Raw genomic sequence first — 17,072 nt, forward strand, 5'->3', positions numbered from 1 at the left:
GGGCAATGAGTACATATGGGTAATGGGGCAGATAGGGCAGGACTGGGGGCAGTTAGAGTGGGGCAATGAGTACATTAATGGTAACGGGGCAGATAGGGCAGGACTGGGGGCAGTTAGAGTGGCGGCAATGAGTACATATGGGTAACGGGGCAGATAGGGCAGGACTGGGGGCAGTTAGAGTGGGGCAATGAGTACATATGGGTAATGGGGCAGATATGGCAGGACTGGGGGCAGTTAGAGTGGGGCAATGAGTACATATGGGTAACAGGGCAGATAGGGCAGACTGGGGGGCAGTTAGAGTGGGGGCAATGAGTACATATGGGTAACGGGGCAGATAGGGCAGGACTGGGGGCAGTTAGAGTGGGGGCAATGAGTACATATGGGTAACGGGGCAGATAGGGCAGGACTGGGCAGTTAGAGTGGGGCAATGAGTACATATGGGTAATGGGGCAGATAGGGCAGGACTGGGGGCAGTTAGAGTGGGGCAATGAGTACATATGGGTAACGGGGCAGATAGGGCAGGACTGGGCGGCAGTTAGAGTGGGGGCAATGAGTACATATGGGTAACGGGGCAGATAGGGCAGGACTGGGGGCAGTTAGAGTGGGGGCAATGAGTACATATGGGTAACGGGGCAGATAGGGCAGGACTGGGGGCAGTTAGAGTGGGGGGGCACACAGTTTGGAATTGTCCCTGGGGGGGGGACCCCGGGTCACTGGCTGTGCATGGGGGAGTGTCCGGGAGCTGTCACTCAGTGCCCCCCAGTGATGGATAAGGGGGAGGGGCAGAGAGGGGGGGCAGGGTCTCTATTCATTGTCCCTTTGGTGGCGGAAGCCAGTTAACCTGTTCCTGCCCTGAACCATTGACCTTTCGTGTGATGCTTTAACCCCTTGTGTGCCGGCAGCCCCTACTGACCGTCCCTCTCCCCTCCCCCCAGGTGATCCAGCAGCACCGGCCCCCCAGCACCGCGGCCCAGTACCTGCAGCAGATGTATGCGGCCCAGCAACAGCACCTCCTGCTCCACAGCGCCGCCCTGCAGCACCAACACATACAGAGCCTGCAGCAGGTCAGGGGCATTCTGGGAAATACATGGGGGCCAACCTGGGGCCCCCCAGCTCCTTTATGCTGGGTATAGGCTGTTGGGGGGGATACAGATACCCTGGGGCAGTTCCTTGCACCTAATGCCCCGCCCACTGCCGCAATGAATACTCAGCACCATGATATCCTGGGGGGTAAAGGGTTAATTGGTCCTGTGGGGCACACAGTGATGGAGGAAGTGACCTGTGACCCCCACTTCCTGTCTGTGCTACTGCCCCCCCCTGCCCCCCTGTAAATAGAGGCCCTTGTTTTCACTGTGTGCAAATATATGTATTTATTTCTATTTGCCCCCCCGGGGCAACAAACCTTGTGGGGCCCACGTGGCCCCTGGGGCAAATGGGCCGGGGTGGGGGTATATAATGTGTGTGTCTTACAGGTGGGTCTGGCTACCGGCCGGCCGGGAAGTGCCCCCGCAGCGACTGTCCCCCAGCAGAGCTCCCCCCACTCCCCAGGGGTAAGTACCCCCCGTACCCCCTAACCCTCACATTCCACAGTATCCTTAGTAATCAATATGGGGGTTATTTATCTCCTGAGCATCATAGTAACAAAGTAGCCCACAAGGGCCTGACTGCAGAGCTTGCACTCACACTCAACACTCACAGTAAGGGAACTCACCCACAGAGCTTGCACTCACACTCACAGTAAGGGAACTCACCCACAGAGCTTGCACTCACACTCACAGTAAGGGAACTCACCCACAGAGCTTGCACTCACACTCACAGTAAGGAAACTCACCCACAGAGCTTGCACTCACACAGAAACCAACACTCACAGTAAGGGAACTCACCCACAGAGCTTGCACTCACACAGAAACCACACTCACAGTAAGGCGAACTCACCACAGAGCTTTGCACTCACACTCAGTAATGGGAACTCCCCACAGAGCTTTGGCACTCACACAGAAAAACCAACACTCACAGTAACGGAACTCACCCACAGAGCTTGCACTCACCTCACAGTAAGGGAACGCACCCACAGAGCTTGCACTCACAAGAAACCAACACTCACAGTAAGGGAACTCACCCACAGAGCTTGCACTCACACAGAACCAACACTCACATAAGGGGAACTCACCCACAGAGCTTGCACTCACACTCACAGTAAGGGAACTCACCACAGAGCTTGCACTCACACAGAAACCAACACTCACAGTAAGGGAACTCACCCACAGAGCTTGCACTCACACTCACAGTAAGGGAACTCACCCACAGAGCTTGCACTCACACAGAAACCAACACTCACAGTAAGGGAACTCACCCACAGAGCTTGCACTCACACAGAAACCAACACTCACAGTAAGGGAACTCACCCACAGAGCTTGCACTCACACTCACAGTAAGGGAACTCATCCACAGAGCTTGCACTCACACAGAAACCAACACTCACAGTAAGGGAACTCACCCACAGAGCTTGCACTCACACAGAAACCAACACTCACAGTAAGGGAACTCACCCACAGAGCTTGCACTCAGGGAGTTTACCCCAGACTAGGGCTGCCCATAGGAAAGTGACTGTACAATGTGATCTGTCAGTGTGTGGGAGCTGATTGGCTGATTCCTTGTGTCTCTGGCAGATTAACTCCCCGCAGAGCATCAGCCGCCCACAGAGCTCCACCCCTGCCCCGCCCTCAGCTATTACCCAGCAGGCCGTGCTTCTGGGCAGCGCCACCTCCCCTGCTTTATCTGCCAGTCAGGCCCAGATGTATCTCCGAGCCCAGATGGTAAGTAACCAGCCAATCAGCTGCACCTGTGGAACCATGTGACACTAGACACACCCCCTCGGGGCACATACACCTCAATGAAATAATGGTACAAGCCAACAAGTGTTAGGGCATTAAATGGTTAATCAGTAAGTACGGGGGAGGGATTCACTTACCCGGGGGAGGTTCCTGCCTGACCATGGGAAAGAGAGCAGCCCAGGAGCAGGAAGTACAGAGAATCAGAGCTCTGTACCTGGGTAAGTACTGGGGGGAGATTGGATTCACTTACCCAGGGGGAGGTTCCTGTCTGACCATGGGAAAGAGAGCAGCCCAGGAGCAGGAAGTACAGAGAATCAGAGCTCTTACCTGGGTAAGTACTGGGCGGAGATTGGATTCACTTCCCAGGGAGGTTCCTGCCTGACCTGGGAAAGAGAGCAGCCCAGGAGCAGGAATACAGAGAATTCAGAGCTCTGTACCTGGTAAGTACTGAGGGGGGAGATTGGATTCACTTACCCAGGGGGAGGTTCCTGCCTACCATGGAAAGAGAGGCAGCCCAGGAGCAGGAAGTACAGAGAATCAGAGCTCTGTACCTGGGTAAGTACTTGGGGGGAGATTGGATTCACTTACCCAGGGGAGGTTTCCTGTCTGACCATGGGAAAGAGAGCAAGCCCAGGAGCAGGAAGTACAGAGAATCAGAGCTCTGTACCCTGGGTAAGTACTGGGGGAGATTGGATTCACTTACCAGGGGGAGGTTCCTGCCCTGACCAGTGGGAAAGAGAGCAGCCCAGGAGCAGGAAGTACAGAGAATCAGAGCTCTGTACCTGGGTAAGTACTGGGGGGAGATTGATTCACTTACCCAGGGGGAGGTTCCTTGCCTGACCATGGAAAGAGAGCAGCCCAGGAGCAGGAAGTACAGAGAATCAGAGCTCTGTACCTGGGTTAAGTACTGGGGGGAGATTGGATTCACTTACCGCGGGGGGGGGGGGGGGTTCCTGTCTGACCATGGGAAAGAGAGCAGCCCAGGAGCAGGAAGTACAGAGAATCAGAGCTCTGTACCTGGGTAAGTACTGGGGGGAGATTGGATTCACTTACCCAGGGGAGGTTCCTGCCTGACCATGGGAAAGAGAGCAGCCCAGGAGCAGGAAGTACAGGAGAATTCAGAGCTCTGTACCTGGGTAAGTACTGGGGGGAGATTGGATTCACTTACCCAGGGGGGGGGGGGGGGTTCCTGTCCTGACCATGGGAAAGAGAGCAGCCCAGGAGCAGGAAGTACAGAGAATCAGAGCTCTGTACCTGGGTAAGTACTGGGGGGAGATTGGATTCACTTACCCAGGGGGGTTCCTGCCTGACCATGGGAAAGAGAGCAGCCCAGGAGCAGGAAGTACAGAGAATCAGAGCTCTGTACCTGGGTAAGTACTGGGGGGAGATTGGATTCACTTACCCAGGGGGAGGTTCCTGTCTGACCATGGAAAGAGAGCAGCCCAGGAGCAGGAAGTACAGAGAATCAGAGCTCTGTACCTGGGTAAGTACTGGGGGAGATTGGATTCACTTACCCAGGGGAGGTTCCTGTCTGACCATGGGAAAGAGAGCAGCCCAGGAGCAGGAAGTACAGAGAATCAGAGCTCTGTACCTGGGTAAGTACTGGGGGTGATTGGATTCACTTACCCAGGGGAGGTTCCTGCCTGACCATGGGAAAGAGAGCAGCCCAGGAGCAGGAAGTACAGAGAATCAGAGCTCTGTACCTGGGTAAGTACTGGGGTGATTGGGATTCACTTACCCAGGGGGAGGTTCCTGCCTGACCATGGGAAAGAGAGCAGCCCAGGAGCAGGAAGTACAGAGAATCAGAGCTCTGTACCTGGGTAAGTACTGGGGGTGATTGGATTCACTTACCCAGGGGGAGGTTCCTGCCTGACCATGGGAAAGAGAGCAGCCCAGGAGCAGGAAGTACAGAGAATCAGAGCTCGGTACCTATATAACCACAGGAGCTAACAATCTGATTTGTTCCTTTCTCCCTGCAGCTCATTTTCACTCCCACAGCGACAGTGACCAGTGTGCAGTCTGAGGTTAGTGCCGGGGCCCCGCCTCCTGCCGGCAGCACTCAGGTAAGTGCAGAATGTAGTGTGGGGCAATTGTAGGGGGCAGATTTTGTGCCAAGACTGCAGATAAAGGTTTATTGTGCCCCCCCTGCGTTACAGGTTCCCAGTGTGGCGGTGCGAGCGCAGCACAGCGGCCTGAGCCCCCAGTCCCACTTGCCCAGTTTGGCTAGAAAGCCGGCCAGTAGCACCCTGAGCGCCCAGCCAGTGGCCAACGCCGCCCAAACCAAAGCCACCGGGCACCTTCTCCTTCCCAGCATTCCCGGGGCCCACCTTGAGCCCCCCGACAGGAAGGGCGAGAGTCGGGCAGCTGATGGCCGAGGGGCAACTTCATGCCGGACTGTGGCCCCAGTCACGGCCCATTCCATTATTGCTCCAGGTAAAGGGGCAGAACACGGGGGGGGGGTAGGAGGGCAGACTGGGGGGGGTAGGAGAGCAGGACTGGGGGGGTAGGAGAGCAGGACTGGGGGGGGTAGGAGAACAGGACTGGGGGGGGTAGGAGGCAGGACTGGGGGGGTAGGAGGGCAGGACTGGGGGGTAGGAGGGGCAGGACTGGGGGGGGGTAGGAGGCAGGACTGGGGGTAGAGGCAGACTGGGGGGGGTAGGAGGCAGGACTGGGGGGGGTAGGAGGGCAGACTGGGGGGTAGGAGGGAGGACTGGGGGGGGTAGGAGGGCAGGACTGGGGGGGTAGGAGGGCAGGACTGGGGGGGGTAGGAGGGCAGGACTGGGGGGGGTAGGAGGGCAGGACTGGGGGGGGTAGGAGGGCAGGGGAGCTGGCTGGGGGGTAGGAGGGCAGGACTGGGGGGGGTAGGAGGGCAGGGGGGAACTAAGTGGTCCCAACTATCAGAGACCCAATTGGAGACTGGATAGGTGTGTGACGGGGGGGGGCTGGGGGTGTGGCCTAAATGAGCTCATTTTGGGGGAATCACATGCCGGGGGGCGGGGTTGTACTTACTGTACTTGGTTGGGGGCAGGAAGGGGACGAGCCCCCTCATCACTCTGTAAGGATAAGTTAAAGTGACAGTACCATTGGGATAGTTCTTTAGGGGGCGGAGACTGCAGGGCATGCTGGGAAGTACAAAGATGGGGGGCAATTACAAACATCAGGGGTAGGTGAGGATGATTTGGGCAGATAGTGGTGCCCACTGAGGGGCAAGTGAATGGGAGAATGCCAGTGGGCATGGGTTGGGGGTGCTACTGAGCCCCCCAGCAGGTAAGTGCCAGTCAGTAACCCCAGTCTCTCCCTGCAGCTCACACCCACCCGCTGATCCAGCAGAACCACAAGCAGATCCAACAGCACCAGTTTGTCATCCAGCCCCGCGCGGCCCTGCCCCTCCCCCAGCTGGGGGCCCCCCTGCAGCCCTTTACCCATCAGCCCCAGCTGTGCCAGAGCCTCACCTCCCCCCCCGTCACATCCCAGGCACAGCTGGGGCCCCCCTCGACTTGTGCCCCCCAGCTCCACTCAGCTCCCGGGGGCCCCCCCAAGATCAGCCCCGAGGGGCAGGAACGGAGACTCCTCCCACACAGCTCCACCGTCATCCTGCAGCTCCACAGCCCCCCCGGAACTGTAAGTACCCCCCAGTGGGGCAGATAACTTTCCTAACCTCCCCCAGAACTGTAAGTACCCCCCAGTGGGGCAGATAACTTTCCTAACCTCCCCCAGAACAGTGAATACCCCCAGTGGGGCAGATAACTTTCCTAACCTCCCCCAGAACTGTAAGTACCCCCCAGTGGGGCAGATAACTTTCCTAACCTCCCCCAGAACAGTGAATACCCCCAGTGGGGCAGATAACTTTCCTAACCTCCCCCAGAACTGTAAGTACCCCCCAGTGGGGCAGATAACTTTCCTAACCTCCCCCAGAACTGTAAGTACCCCCCAGTGGGGCAGATAACTTTCCTAACCTCCCCCAGAACTGTAAGTACCCCCCAGTGGGGCAGATAACTTTCCTAACCTCCCCCAGAACAGTGAATACCCCCAGTGGGGCAGATAACTTTCCTAGCCACCTCCCGGGATGGTGAGTACCCCCAGTGGGGTTGATAACTAATGGATGGTGAGTACCCCAAGTGGGGCAAATAACTTTGAGAACAGTGAGTGGCTCCAGTGGGGCAGATAACTTTCCTAGCCACCTCCCGGGATGGTGAGTACCCCCAGTGGGGTAACTTTCGGATGGTGAGTAGCAGAAAGGGAGTAACCCTTTCCTTGCCATTGTTCTTCAGATTCACACCCACTAGGAACACTAATTACCCCTAAAGGTGGGGCAAGAGCCCCTCTTAGAATACCCCCCCCGGGAACAATCTAATGTGGCCTCTCTGTTTCCCCCAGACACCGACACCCCAGGACGTCTCCCACAAACGCACCTTTACCCCCCTGGGAAATAGCCCCTGCCTGTTACACCTACACCCACCAACTGCCCCCCTGGCACAGGAGTCGGCACCCGGGGGGGCATCCGTCACTGAGACGTCAGACCTCTGCCAATGCCAACCTGATGGTGAGTCCTACCCTCTGTTGTGCCCACATTGTGTCTAACCCTCAGAGCTTGCACTCTAGTACAATAGGGGGCTATTAGTGGCCGATTCCCACCCATCAGCGGCTCCTCAGCTCTTATCAGTTATTCATAGAGATCCATTAGTGCCATCCCGGGGGGCTCTGAGTGCCTGGCACCGTGCCCCTAGCAACCCAGTGCCAGTATGTGTGGGCACCGAGCCTCTCTCTTTACTGGGTGGCACATAATGGGAGTGTGAGTGTGCACTTACGTGCTGGGGGGGCAGGAATGTGATTGGTTGTGTCAAATGTCCATCTCTTCTGGGCACTAGGGGGCAGCAGTGGGTCGCTTTAGGGTTTACTTCCGCTTTTCTAATACACACTCATAGCCACACTCATACTCACACTCACCCATACTCACACTCACCCATACTCTCACACTCACTCATACTCACACACCCATACTCACACTCACCCAGACTCACACTCACCCAGACTCACACTCACCCATACTCACACTCACCCAGACTCACACTCACCCATACTCACACTCACCCAGACTCACACTCACCCATACTCACACTCACCCATACACACACTCACCCATACTCACACTCACCCATACTCACACTCACCCATACTCACACACTCATACTCACACACTCATACTCACACTCACCCATACACACACTCACCCATACTCTCACACTCACTCACACTCATACTCACACTCACCCATACTCACACTCACCCATACTCACACTCACCCATACTCACACTCACCCATACACACACTCACCCATACTCACACTCACCCATACACACACTCACCCATACACACACTCACCCATACTCTCACACTCACTCACACTCATACTCACACTCACCCATACTCACACTCACCCATACTCACACTCACCCATACTCACACTCACCCATACACACACTCACCCATACACACACACTCATACTCACACTCACCCATACACACACTCACCCATACTCTCACACTCACTCATACTCTCACACTCACTCATACTCTCACACTCATACTCACACTCACCCACACACACTCATACTCACACACACTCATACTCACACACACTCATACTCACACACACTCATACTCACACACACTCATACTCACACTCATACTCACACACACTCACACACTAATAGCCCAGGCATGCTCTGTGGCTGACCAATCAGGCGCACAAGGCACAAGAGGCCCCTCCCTCTAAGAGGCGTGGCTCCGTCAGTCCCAGGTACAAAGTGGGGCCCCTGAGTGCCGCTTCTCCTCAGAGCCGAGAGGGTCCCGGGCCATTGGGCTCCTTCGGGGCAAGTCTAGCGGCCAGTGAGTCCCTACTCACACTCACACTCAGGGCACAGCGGGGAGGCGCAAAGAGGAGCAGCTGCTGTTCGGCCCCGCCCTCTCCCTCTTGTTTCCCTGCTTGCCCCGCCCCGCCTGCTTGCCCCGCCCCGCCTGCTTGCCCCGCCCTGCCTGTGCCTGGGGCTGTGGGTTGGGAAGGGAAGGGGCAGCCAATGGGGTGAGTGGGACTCCGGGCCGGGGAGAAGCACAAAGAGCCGCTCATTCATTGTCTGCCGCCCGCTGCCTGGAACCGAGTGTGGGGGGGTCCGGCCCGCTCTCTCCGGCCCTCCCTGGTACCGACCCGAACCCCATTGGCCCCTCCGCTACCGGCCCCGATTCTATGGAACTTTCCCCTCGGACTCACTGACCCCACTAACAGGTTGGTTTCTTCTCATTGGTTGGGCTCTTTGTCCTGCAGCTGCCCCAGTACCGCCCCTTCTGCCCCAGTACCGCCCCCTTCTGCCCCAGTACCGCCCCCTTCTGCCCCAGTACCGCCTCTTCTGCCCCAGTACCGCCCCCTTCTGCCCCAGTACCGCCTCTTCTGCCCCAGTACCGCCCCTTCTGCCCCAGTACCGCCCCCTTCTGCCCCAGTACCGCCCCTTCTGCCCCAGTACCTGCCCCCAGTACCCCCCCCTGCTGCCCCAGTACCGCCCCTTCTGCCCCAGTACCTGCCCCCAGTACCCCCCCCTGCTGCCCCAGTACCTGCCCCAGTACCCCCCCCTGCTGCCCAGTACCCGCCCCCTGCTGCCCCCAGTACCCCCCCCTGCTCCCAGTACCCCCCCTGCTGCCCCAGTACCCCCCCTGCTGCCCCCAGTACCGCCCCCTGCTGCCCCCAAGTACCCCCCCTGCTGCCCCAGTACCCGCCCCCTGCTGCCCCCAGTACCCCCCCCTGCTGCCCCCAGTACCCCCCCTGCTGCCCCCAGTACCCCCCCTGCTGCCCAGTACCCCCCTGCTGCCCCAGTACCCGCCCCTGCTGCCCCAGTACCCGCCCCCTGCTGCCCCAGTACCCGCCCCTGCTGCCCCAGTACCCCCCCTGCTGCCCCAGTACCTGCCCCCAGTACCCCCCCCTGCTGCCCAGTACCCGCCCCCTGCTGCCCCCAGTAACCCCCCCCTGCTGCCCCAGTACCCGCCCCCTGCTGCCCCCAGTACCCCCCCCTGCTGCCCCCAGTACCCGCCCCCTGCTGCCCCAGTACCCCCCCTGCTGCCCCCAGTACCCGCCCCCTGCCTGCCCCCAGTACCCCCCCCTGCTGCCCCCAGTACCCCCCTGCTGCCCCCAGTACCCCCCCTGCTGCCCCAGTACCCCCCGCCCCAGTACCCGCCCCCCTGCCCCCAGTACCCGCCCCCTGCTGCCCCAGTACCGCCCCCTGCTGCCCCAGTACCCGCCCCCTGCTGCCCCCAGTACCCGCCCCCTGCTGCCCCAGTACCCGCCCCCCTGCTGCCCAGTACCCGCCCCCGTGCTGCCCCAGTACCCCCCCTGCTGCCCCAGTACCGCCCCCTGCTGCCCCAGTACCCGCCCCCTGCTGCCCCCAGTACCCCCCCTGCCCTGTGCCCCAGTACCCGCCCCCTGCTGCCCCAGTACCCGCCCCTGCTGCCCCAGTACCCGCCCCCTGCTGCCCCAGTACCCGCCCCCTGCTGCCCCAGTACCCGCCCCCTGCTGCCCCAGTACCCCCTGCTGCCCCAGTACCCGCCCCCTGCTGCCCCCAGTACCCGCCCCCTGCTGCCCCAGTACCCGCCCCCTGCTGCCCCAGTACCCCCCCCCTGCTGCCCCAGTACCCCCCCCTGCTGCCCCAGTACCCCCCCCTGCTGCCCCAGTACCCCCCCTGCTGCCCAGTACCCGCCCCTGCTGCCCCAGTACCCCCCCTGCTGCCCCAGTACCCACCCCCTGCTGCCCCAGTACCCCCCCTGCTGCCCCCAGTACCCCCCCTGCTGCCCCAGTACCCCCCCTGCTGCCCCCAGTACCCCCCCTGCTGCCCCAGTACCCGCCCTCTGCTGCCCCAGTACCCGCCCTCTGCTGCCCCAGTACCCACCCCCTGATGCCCCAGTACCACCCCCTGCTGCCCCCAGTACCCGCCCCCTGATGCCCCAGTACCACCCCCTGCTGCCCAGTACCCGCCCCCTGATGCCCCAGTACCACCCCCTGCTGCCCCCAGTATCCGCCCCCCTGCTGCCCCAGTACCCGCTCCTTCCCATCATGCACCTGTCCATGTTAATGTAATGCCTGGGGCAGATGTGTTGGGGTAATAGTTTCTCATCTCCCCCTTCCCCAGTAGCCTAATCACTTTCCAAATTCCCCCCTGCTTGCCCCCTATTGGCTGATCCTTACCCCCCCCCCCCAGGCAGAAGGAGAACCCCCCTGGCACATCAGGGCAATATTGTGCCCAATACTGTCACCTGTGGAACTGCCCTTCCCATGCAGTGGGGCATTTACCAGCCTGGGGGCCACAGTGTAACCCTGTATTTACCAGCCTGGGGGCCACAGTGTAACCCTGTATTTACCAGCCTGGGGGCCACAGTGTAACCCTGTATTTACCAGCCTGGGGGCCACAGTGTAACCCTGTATTTACCAGCCTGGGGGCCACAGTGTAACCCTGTATTTACCAGCCTGGGGGCCACAGTGTAACTTGGCTTCTCTCTCGCCCAATCAGACCCCAGACCCCCGGCCCTGCCGGACCCCACAATTCCCTCTGCGTTGGACATGACCTCAGGGAACGGCTCCGCCCCCGTGCCCACGGTCGCCACTGGCAACAGCGCCCAGAATGGTGAGAACAAACCCCCCCAAGCTGTCGTCAGACCCCAAATCCTCACTCACGTCATCGAAGGATTCGTAATCCAGGAGGGGGCGCAACCCTTCCCGGTACGTTTAATCCTGCCCCCTGGGAATGGGGGGGAGGGGCCAGGGAGAGGGGGATTGTGGGAATGGGGGGTCAGTGAGAGAGGGATTCTGGGAACAAGGGTAGGGGCCAGTGAGAGAGGGATTGTGGGAATGGGGGGGGGGTCAGTGAGAGGGATTCTGGGAACAAGGAGAGGGGGATTGTGGGAATGGGGGGTCAGTGAGAGAGGGATTCTGGGAACAAGGGGAGGAGCCAGTGAGAGAGGGATTGTGGGAATGGGATTCTGTGAACAGGGGGCGGGGTTAATAAAATTATTCTGGGAGAAAGGGGTGGAGTTAATGAGAACAATTGTGAGAAAGGGGAGGAGTTAGATGTAGAACTTCCCAGAATGGCTGGGGGGGGGGGGGTTGATTTCAGGGGGTTCTGAGACTTTGGGGGGCTGTTGGTACCTTGTCACTGACAGGATTTTTGCTTTTGCAGTCTCACAGGAGCAGAGCTGCCCCAGAGGTGGGTATCTTTATATACACTTGTCTTGTGTTACCCCCCCCCCGGGCATCACTATCTGCCCCTGTCCTATGCCAGTCACATGGGGCACAGGGTATAAATGGCGGGAAGGTGGTGGTTGGACACATAACGCTTGCCCCTGCATGCCCATTGGGGGTTGGTAACTTGGGGTGATCTGAGCTCACATGATTCTGCCCCCAGGTTTGTACCCCCACTCCAACCTGAGGGTAGATCTTGCTCCTTGCCCTCTAACTGCCCCCTAGTTCACACAGGCTGTTATTTAGGCACAGAACTCATTTGCTGCCAAGTTCAACCCCTTTGGGGCATTTAGGGGGTTACAAAATCCACCCTGGGCACTTGTACCTGAACCTTAACTTACCCCCGGGGTAACTTACCCTCAACACCCCCCCTTATAACCAACTGGCATTTGATCCCCAAATAGTCAGTAGGTGCCAGTCTGTGGGTGATGCCAGGCCCTATGGGTAGTGCCACAGGGGGTATCTAGTTGGGTTTGTTAAAGGGACCCTGCCATGATATTTCTGGGGCGCCGGCACCGCCCAATGGAACTGCTGTCAGATAAGTGATTGTTTCTCCTGCTCAGTGTAACTGGGGGAGTCAGGAGCCAGACTTGGGGGTTTTACTATTCTGTGCTATTCTCATATCTACCACTAGGTGGGGCCTGGGAGCTGCTATCTTGCTCCCTCCCCATTGTACTGACCCAGCAGAACCAGTACCTTAGTGACATAAATACCGTGATAAGAACAGAACAGTCCCAGGTTCCCCTGAGTTCTTTGGGCAGGAGGTTGGCACCTCCCCCAGTTGGTCGCTGCTGGGTGGCACAGAGGGCAGGGCTGTCTGATGTGGGCGGCTCCTCTCTCCCTGACTCCACCCTCTCTCCTCCCACAGGTCGGTCGCTCCTCTCTGCTCATTGGTGCCCACGAGAGGTACCCGCAGGGTCTGTTGGCAGAGAAGGTTCCTCAGCAGGACAGTAACACCACAACCACCACTACTGACTCCGAGATGGAGGAGACCTTTGTACCAGGTGCGGAACTGCCCCGACTGCCCTTACTGTGGGGTATATAGAGGGGGGAGATTGGATTCACTTACCCGGGGGGGGTTCCTAATGGGGAGTCGGAACCAACAGAGAAGTGGGGTACAATCCAACCCAAGCCCCTGCCATTATTTTCCAGGCTTTCCAGATTCTAAAGGAGATGGGGATCCCCCTAAACTGAAGTGTGAGCTCTGCGGTCGAGTGGACTTTGAGTACAAATTTAAGCGCTCCAAGCGGTTCTGCTCTATGGCATGCGCAAAAAGGTAAAAACTGAATTTGCTGCACCCCCCCCCCAATGCAGGGTGCTGCACCCTCCCCCCCCAATGCTGGGTGCTGCACCCTCCCCCCCCCCCAATGCTGGGTGCTGCACCCTCCCCCCCCAATGCTGGGTGCTGCACCTCCCCCCCCAATGCTGGGTGCTGCACCCTCCCCCCCCCAATGCTGGGTGCTGCACCCTCCCCCCCCCCCCAATGCTGGGTGCTGCACCCTCCCCCCCCCCAATGCTGGGTGCTGCACCCTCCCCCCCCAATGCTGGGTGCTGCACCCTCCCCCCCCAATGCTGGGTGCTGCACCCTCCCCCCCCCCCCAATGCTGGGTGCTGCACCCTCCCCCCCCCAATGCTGGGTGCTGCACCCTCCCCCCCCCAATGCTGGGTGCTGCACCCTCCCCCCCCCCCAATGCTGGGTGCTGCACCCTCCCCCCCCCCCAATGCTGGGTGCTGAACCCTCCCCCCCCCCAATGCTGGGTGCTGCACCCTCCCCCCCCCCCAATGCTGGGTGCTGCACCCTCCCCCCCCCCCCCCAATGCTGGGTGCTGCACCCTCCCCCCCCCCCCCAATGCTGGGTGCTGCACCCTCCCCCCCCCCCAATGCTGGGTGCTGCACCCTCCCCCCCCCCCCCCAATGCTGGGTGCTGCACCCTCCCCCCCCCCCCCCAATGCTGGGTGCTGCACCCTCCCCCCCCCCCCAATGCTGGGTGCTGCACCCCCCCCCCCCACTGCTTAGCACAGCTGGGGGGCTGCAGTAACTAACGGCGACTACTCCCGGTACCGGTTCCTGTCGGAGAGCCCAGAGCAGAACGGTATCAGAACTTCTCTCGTCTCACAGGTACAACGTGGGCTGCACCAAGCGCGTGGGGCTCTTCCACCCAGACCGCAGCAAGTTACAGAAACCTACGGGGGCCAAACACGCCCGCAGGAGAGCGCAGAAGGGCCCCCTGCAGAGTGTCAGTACTGACCCCAAGAAACAGGTACCAGTCTGTAGCCCCTCCCCCTAACAGTACCAGCCCGTGGCCCCTCCCCCTAACAGTACCAGGTACCAGTCTGTAGCACCTCCCCCTAACAGTACCAGCCTGTAGTCCCTCCCTCTAACAGTACCAGCCTGTAGCCCCTCCCCCTAACAGTACCAGCCTGTAGTCCCTCCCTCTAACAGTACCAGCCTGTAGCCCCTCCCCCTAACAGTACCAGCCTGTAGTCCCTCCCTCTAACAGTACCAGCCTGTAGCCCCTCCCCCTAACAGTACCAGTCTGTAGCTCCTCCCCCTAACAGTACCTGGTACCAGCCTGTAGCCCCTCCCCCTAACAGTACCAGCCTGTAGCCCCTCCCCCTAACAGTACCAGTAGTCTGTTTTTGCCCCTAACTCCTGATTTATGTCCTATATGCTTCGTAGGTAGGTAGGTATACTGTAGGTATGTGTATATGGGTAGGTAGTTATGTAGGTAGGTATGTGTAGATAGATAGTTATGTGTAGGAATGTGTGGGTAGGTAGGTAGTTATGTGGGTAGGTAGTGATGTGGGTAGGTAGGTGTATATAGGTAGGTATTCTGGGACTGGGCAGAAGCCGTAACATGTTGCCCTCTCTTCCATCTCCCAGGTACCTGCATCTGCCCCCCCTATTGCCCCCGGGCCTGTCCCCGCCCCCTCGGCCCTAAAGCACAGTAACAGCCAAGAAGACTCCAGCCGCTGCTCGGACAATTCCAGCTACGAGGAGCCCCTGTCCCCCCTCTCCGCAAGCTCCTCCCTCTCGCGGCCCCGACCGGAGCGCAACCTGGAAGCTCCGCCCCCCCTCCACAGCAGGGACCACATCGCGTTGAACCAGGACTTCCTGCCCAGCAACCCGACCAAGTGGAACGTGGAGGACGTGTACGAGTTCATCCGCTCCCTCCCAGGTACTGGTGCCGCCCGGTCCAAATAGGTTTCCTTGGCGCTGTGGGCCTCATTCACTAAGTGCAAAAAGCCTAATGTCCATTGCCCACAATGCATTGCACTTTCCCAGAGGATGATGGTTGGGGCATGTTGTGGGCGGAGTCAGGGCCACCCCTGTGCCTGCCCAAACTCTCCCAACCATCGGGTTCCAGGCCTGGGCAAAGGGTTTGTTACCCATAGAATGTACCCCCTGGCCCAGGGTTGCCCTAACGGTTTCTCTTGTTGCCCCGCAGGGTGCCAGGACATCTCGGAAGAGTTCCGTGCCCAGGAAATTGATGGGCAGGCCCTGCTCCTGCTGAAGGAGGATCATCTCATGAGCGCCATGAACATTAAGTTAGGCCCCGCCCTAAAGCTCTATGCTAGGATCAGCATGCTGAAGGACTCCTAGGGGGCGGCGCCCTTCCTTGGGCCAATGGAAATGGGCCAGTCGGGCACCAAGCATTAGCAATAGACAGACGCTGGCAGATCTGGGACAGGCTCCACCCACAGATGCAATACTTGTTGTGCCCCTTGGCAGGACCCGCCCACCTTCTCCTGGGACTTCTACCTTGGGATCCTCAGGGGCGGGACCGAGCCAATAGGAACTCTGGGATTCGCTCCTCCCACCAAACCTCTCACTTTGTATTTTCAATGAAAATGTCTTTATTTTGAGAAAAGCTCTTTTTGCAGAATTCCTGTCACATTTCTATGTGGTTCTGATCCCGGCCCACTTGCTCCAAAATTCAGTTTTTTTAACAGTTTGCAGAATAAACGGAATAAAACTTCCTGCGGTGCATTGGTACCACTGGGCCGGCTGGTTCTCCTGTCTGAACAACGCTCATAACCCCACTGACACTCAGGAACTGGTTCTGATAAGGTTCTGGTCCACAGAGCGTCAGCAATTGTTCTAATAAGGTTGCATGAGTCCCAGTCAGGTTCTGGTTCTGATTCTGTTACATTAGACAGGAGTTAGAAGCTTGTCCTGACACTTCAGCACTCAGAACTGGTTCTGATATAGTGGTGCAAAACACATACTGGTTCTGGGAAGGGTTCTGATAGTACAGGACATGTTTGGACCCAGGTTATAATACAGTTGTGTATGAGACGCTAAAGAACTGGTTCTGGGAAGGGTTCTGATAGTACAGGACATGTTTGGACCCAGCTTATAATACAGTTGTGTATGAGACACTAAAGAACTGGTTCTGGGAAGGGTTCTGATTGTACAGGACATGTTTGGACCCAGGTTATAATACAGTTGTGTATGAGACGCTAAAGAACTGGTTCTGGGAAGGGTTCTGATAGTACAGGACATGTTTGGACCCAGCTTATAATACAGTTGTGTATGAGACGCTAAAGAACTGGTTCTGGGAAGGGTTCTGATAGTACAGGACATGTTTGGACCCAGGTTATAATACAGTTGTGTGTGAGACGCTAAAGAACTGGTTCTGGGAAGGGTTCTGATTGTACAGGACATGTTTGGACCCAGTTTATAATACAGTTGTGTATGAGACGCTAAAGAACTGGTTCTGGGAAGGGTTCTGATAGTACAGGACATGTTTGGACCCAGCTTATAATACAGTTGTGTATGAGACGCTAAAGAACTGGTTCTGGGAAGGGTTCTGATAGTACAGGACATGTTTGGACCCAGGTTATAATACAGTTGTGTATGAGACGCTAAAGAACTGGTTCTGGGAAGGGTTCTGATAGTACAGGACATGTTTGGACCCAGCTTATAATACAGTTGTGTATGAGACGCTAAAGAACTG

General features: G+C 58.4%; 1 protein-coding gene across 3 annotated transcripts in view; it reads left to right on the plus strand.

Annotated features, from left to right (window-relative positions):
- The window catches only part of phc2 (polyhomeotic homolog 2), a 28,311-nt gene extending 12,203 nt beyond the window's left edge, over window positions 1-16,108 (plus strand). Inside the window, 14 exon segments of one of the 3 annotated variants that reach the window (NM_001112939.2) lie at window positions 936-1,064; window positions 1,473-1,550; window positions 2,670-2,816; window positions 4,814-4,897; window positions 4,991-5,267; window positions 6,139-6,455; window positions 7,212-7,377; window positions 11,385-11,593; window positions 12,051-12,077; window positions 12,981-13,116; window positions 13,265-13,388; window positions 14,231-14,372; window positions 14,996-15,290; window positions 15,561-16,107. In NM_001112939.2, coding sequence (NP_001106410.2) covers window positions 936-1,064; window positions 1,473-1,550; window positions 2,670-2,816; window positions 4,814-4,897; window positions 4,991-5,267; window positions 6,139-6,455; window positions 7,212-7,377; window positions 11,385-11,593; window positions 12,051-12,077; window positions 12,981-13,116; window positions 13,265-13,388; window positions 14,231-14,372; window positions 14,996-15,290; window positions 15,561-15,715 — 2,286 coding nt within the window. In that variant the 3' untranslated portion in view covers window positions 15,716-16,107. 3 annotated transcript variants of the gene reach the window in all.
- Window positions 16,109-17,072: the final 964 nt, after the last annotated feature.

Source organism: Xenopus tropicalis, chromosome 7 (genome assembly GCF_000004195.4).
Source record: "Xenopus tropicalis strain Nigerian chromosome 7, UCB_Xtro_10.0, whole genome shotgun sequence".
NCBI lineage: Eukaryota > Metazoa > Chordata > Amphibia > Anura > Pipidae > Xenopus > Xenopus tropicalis.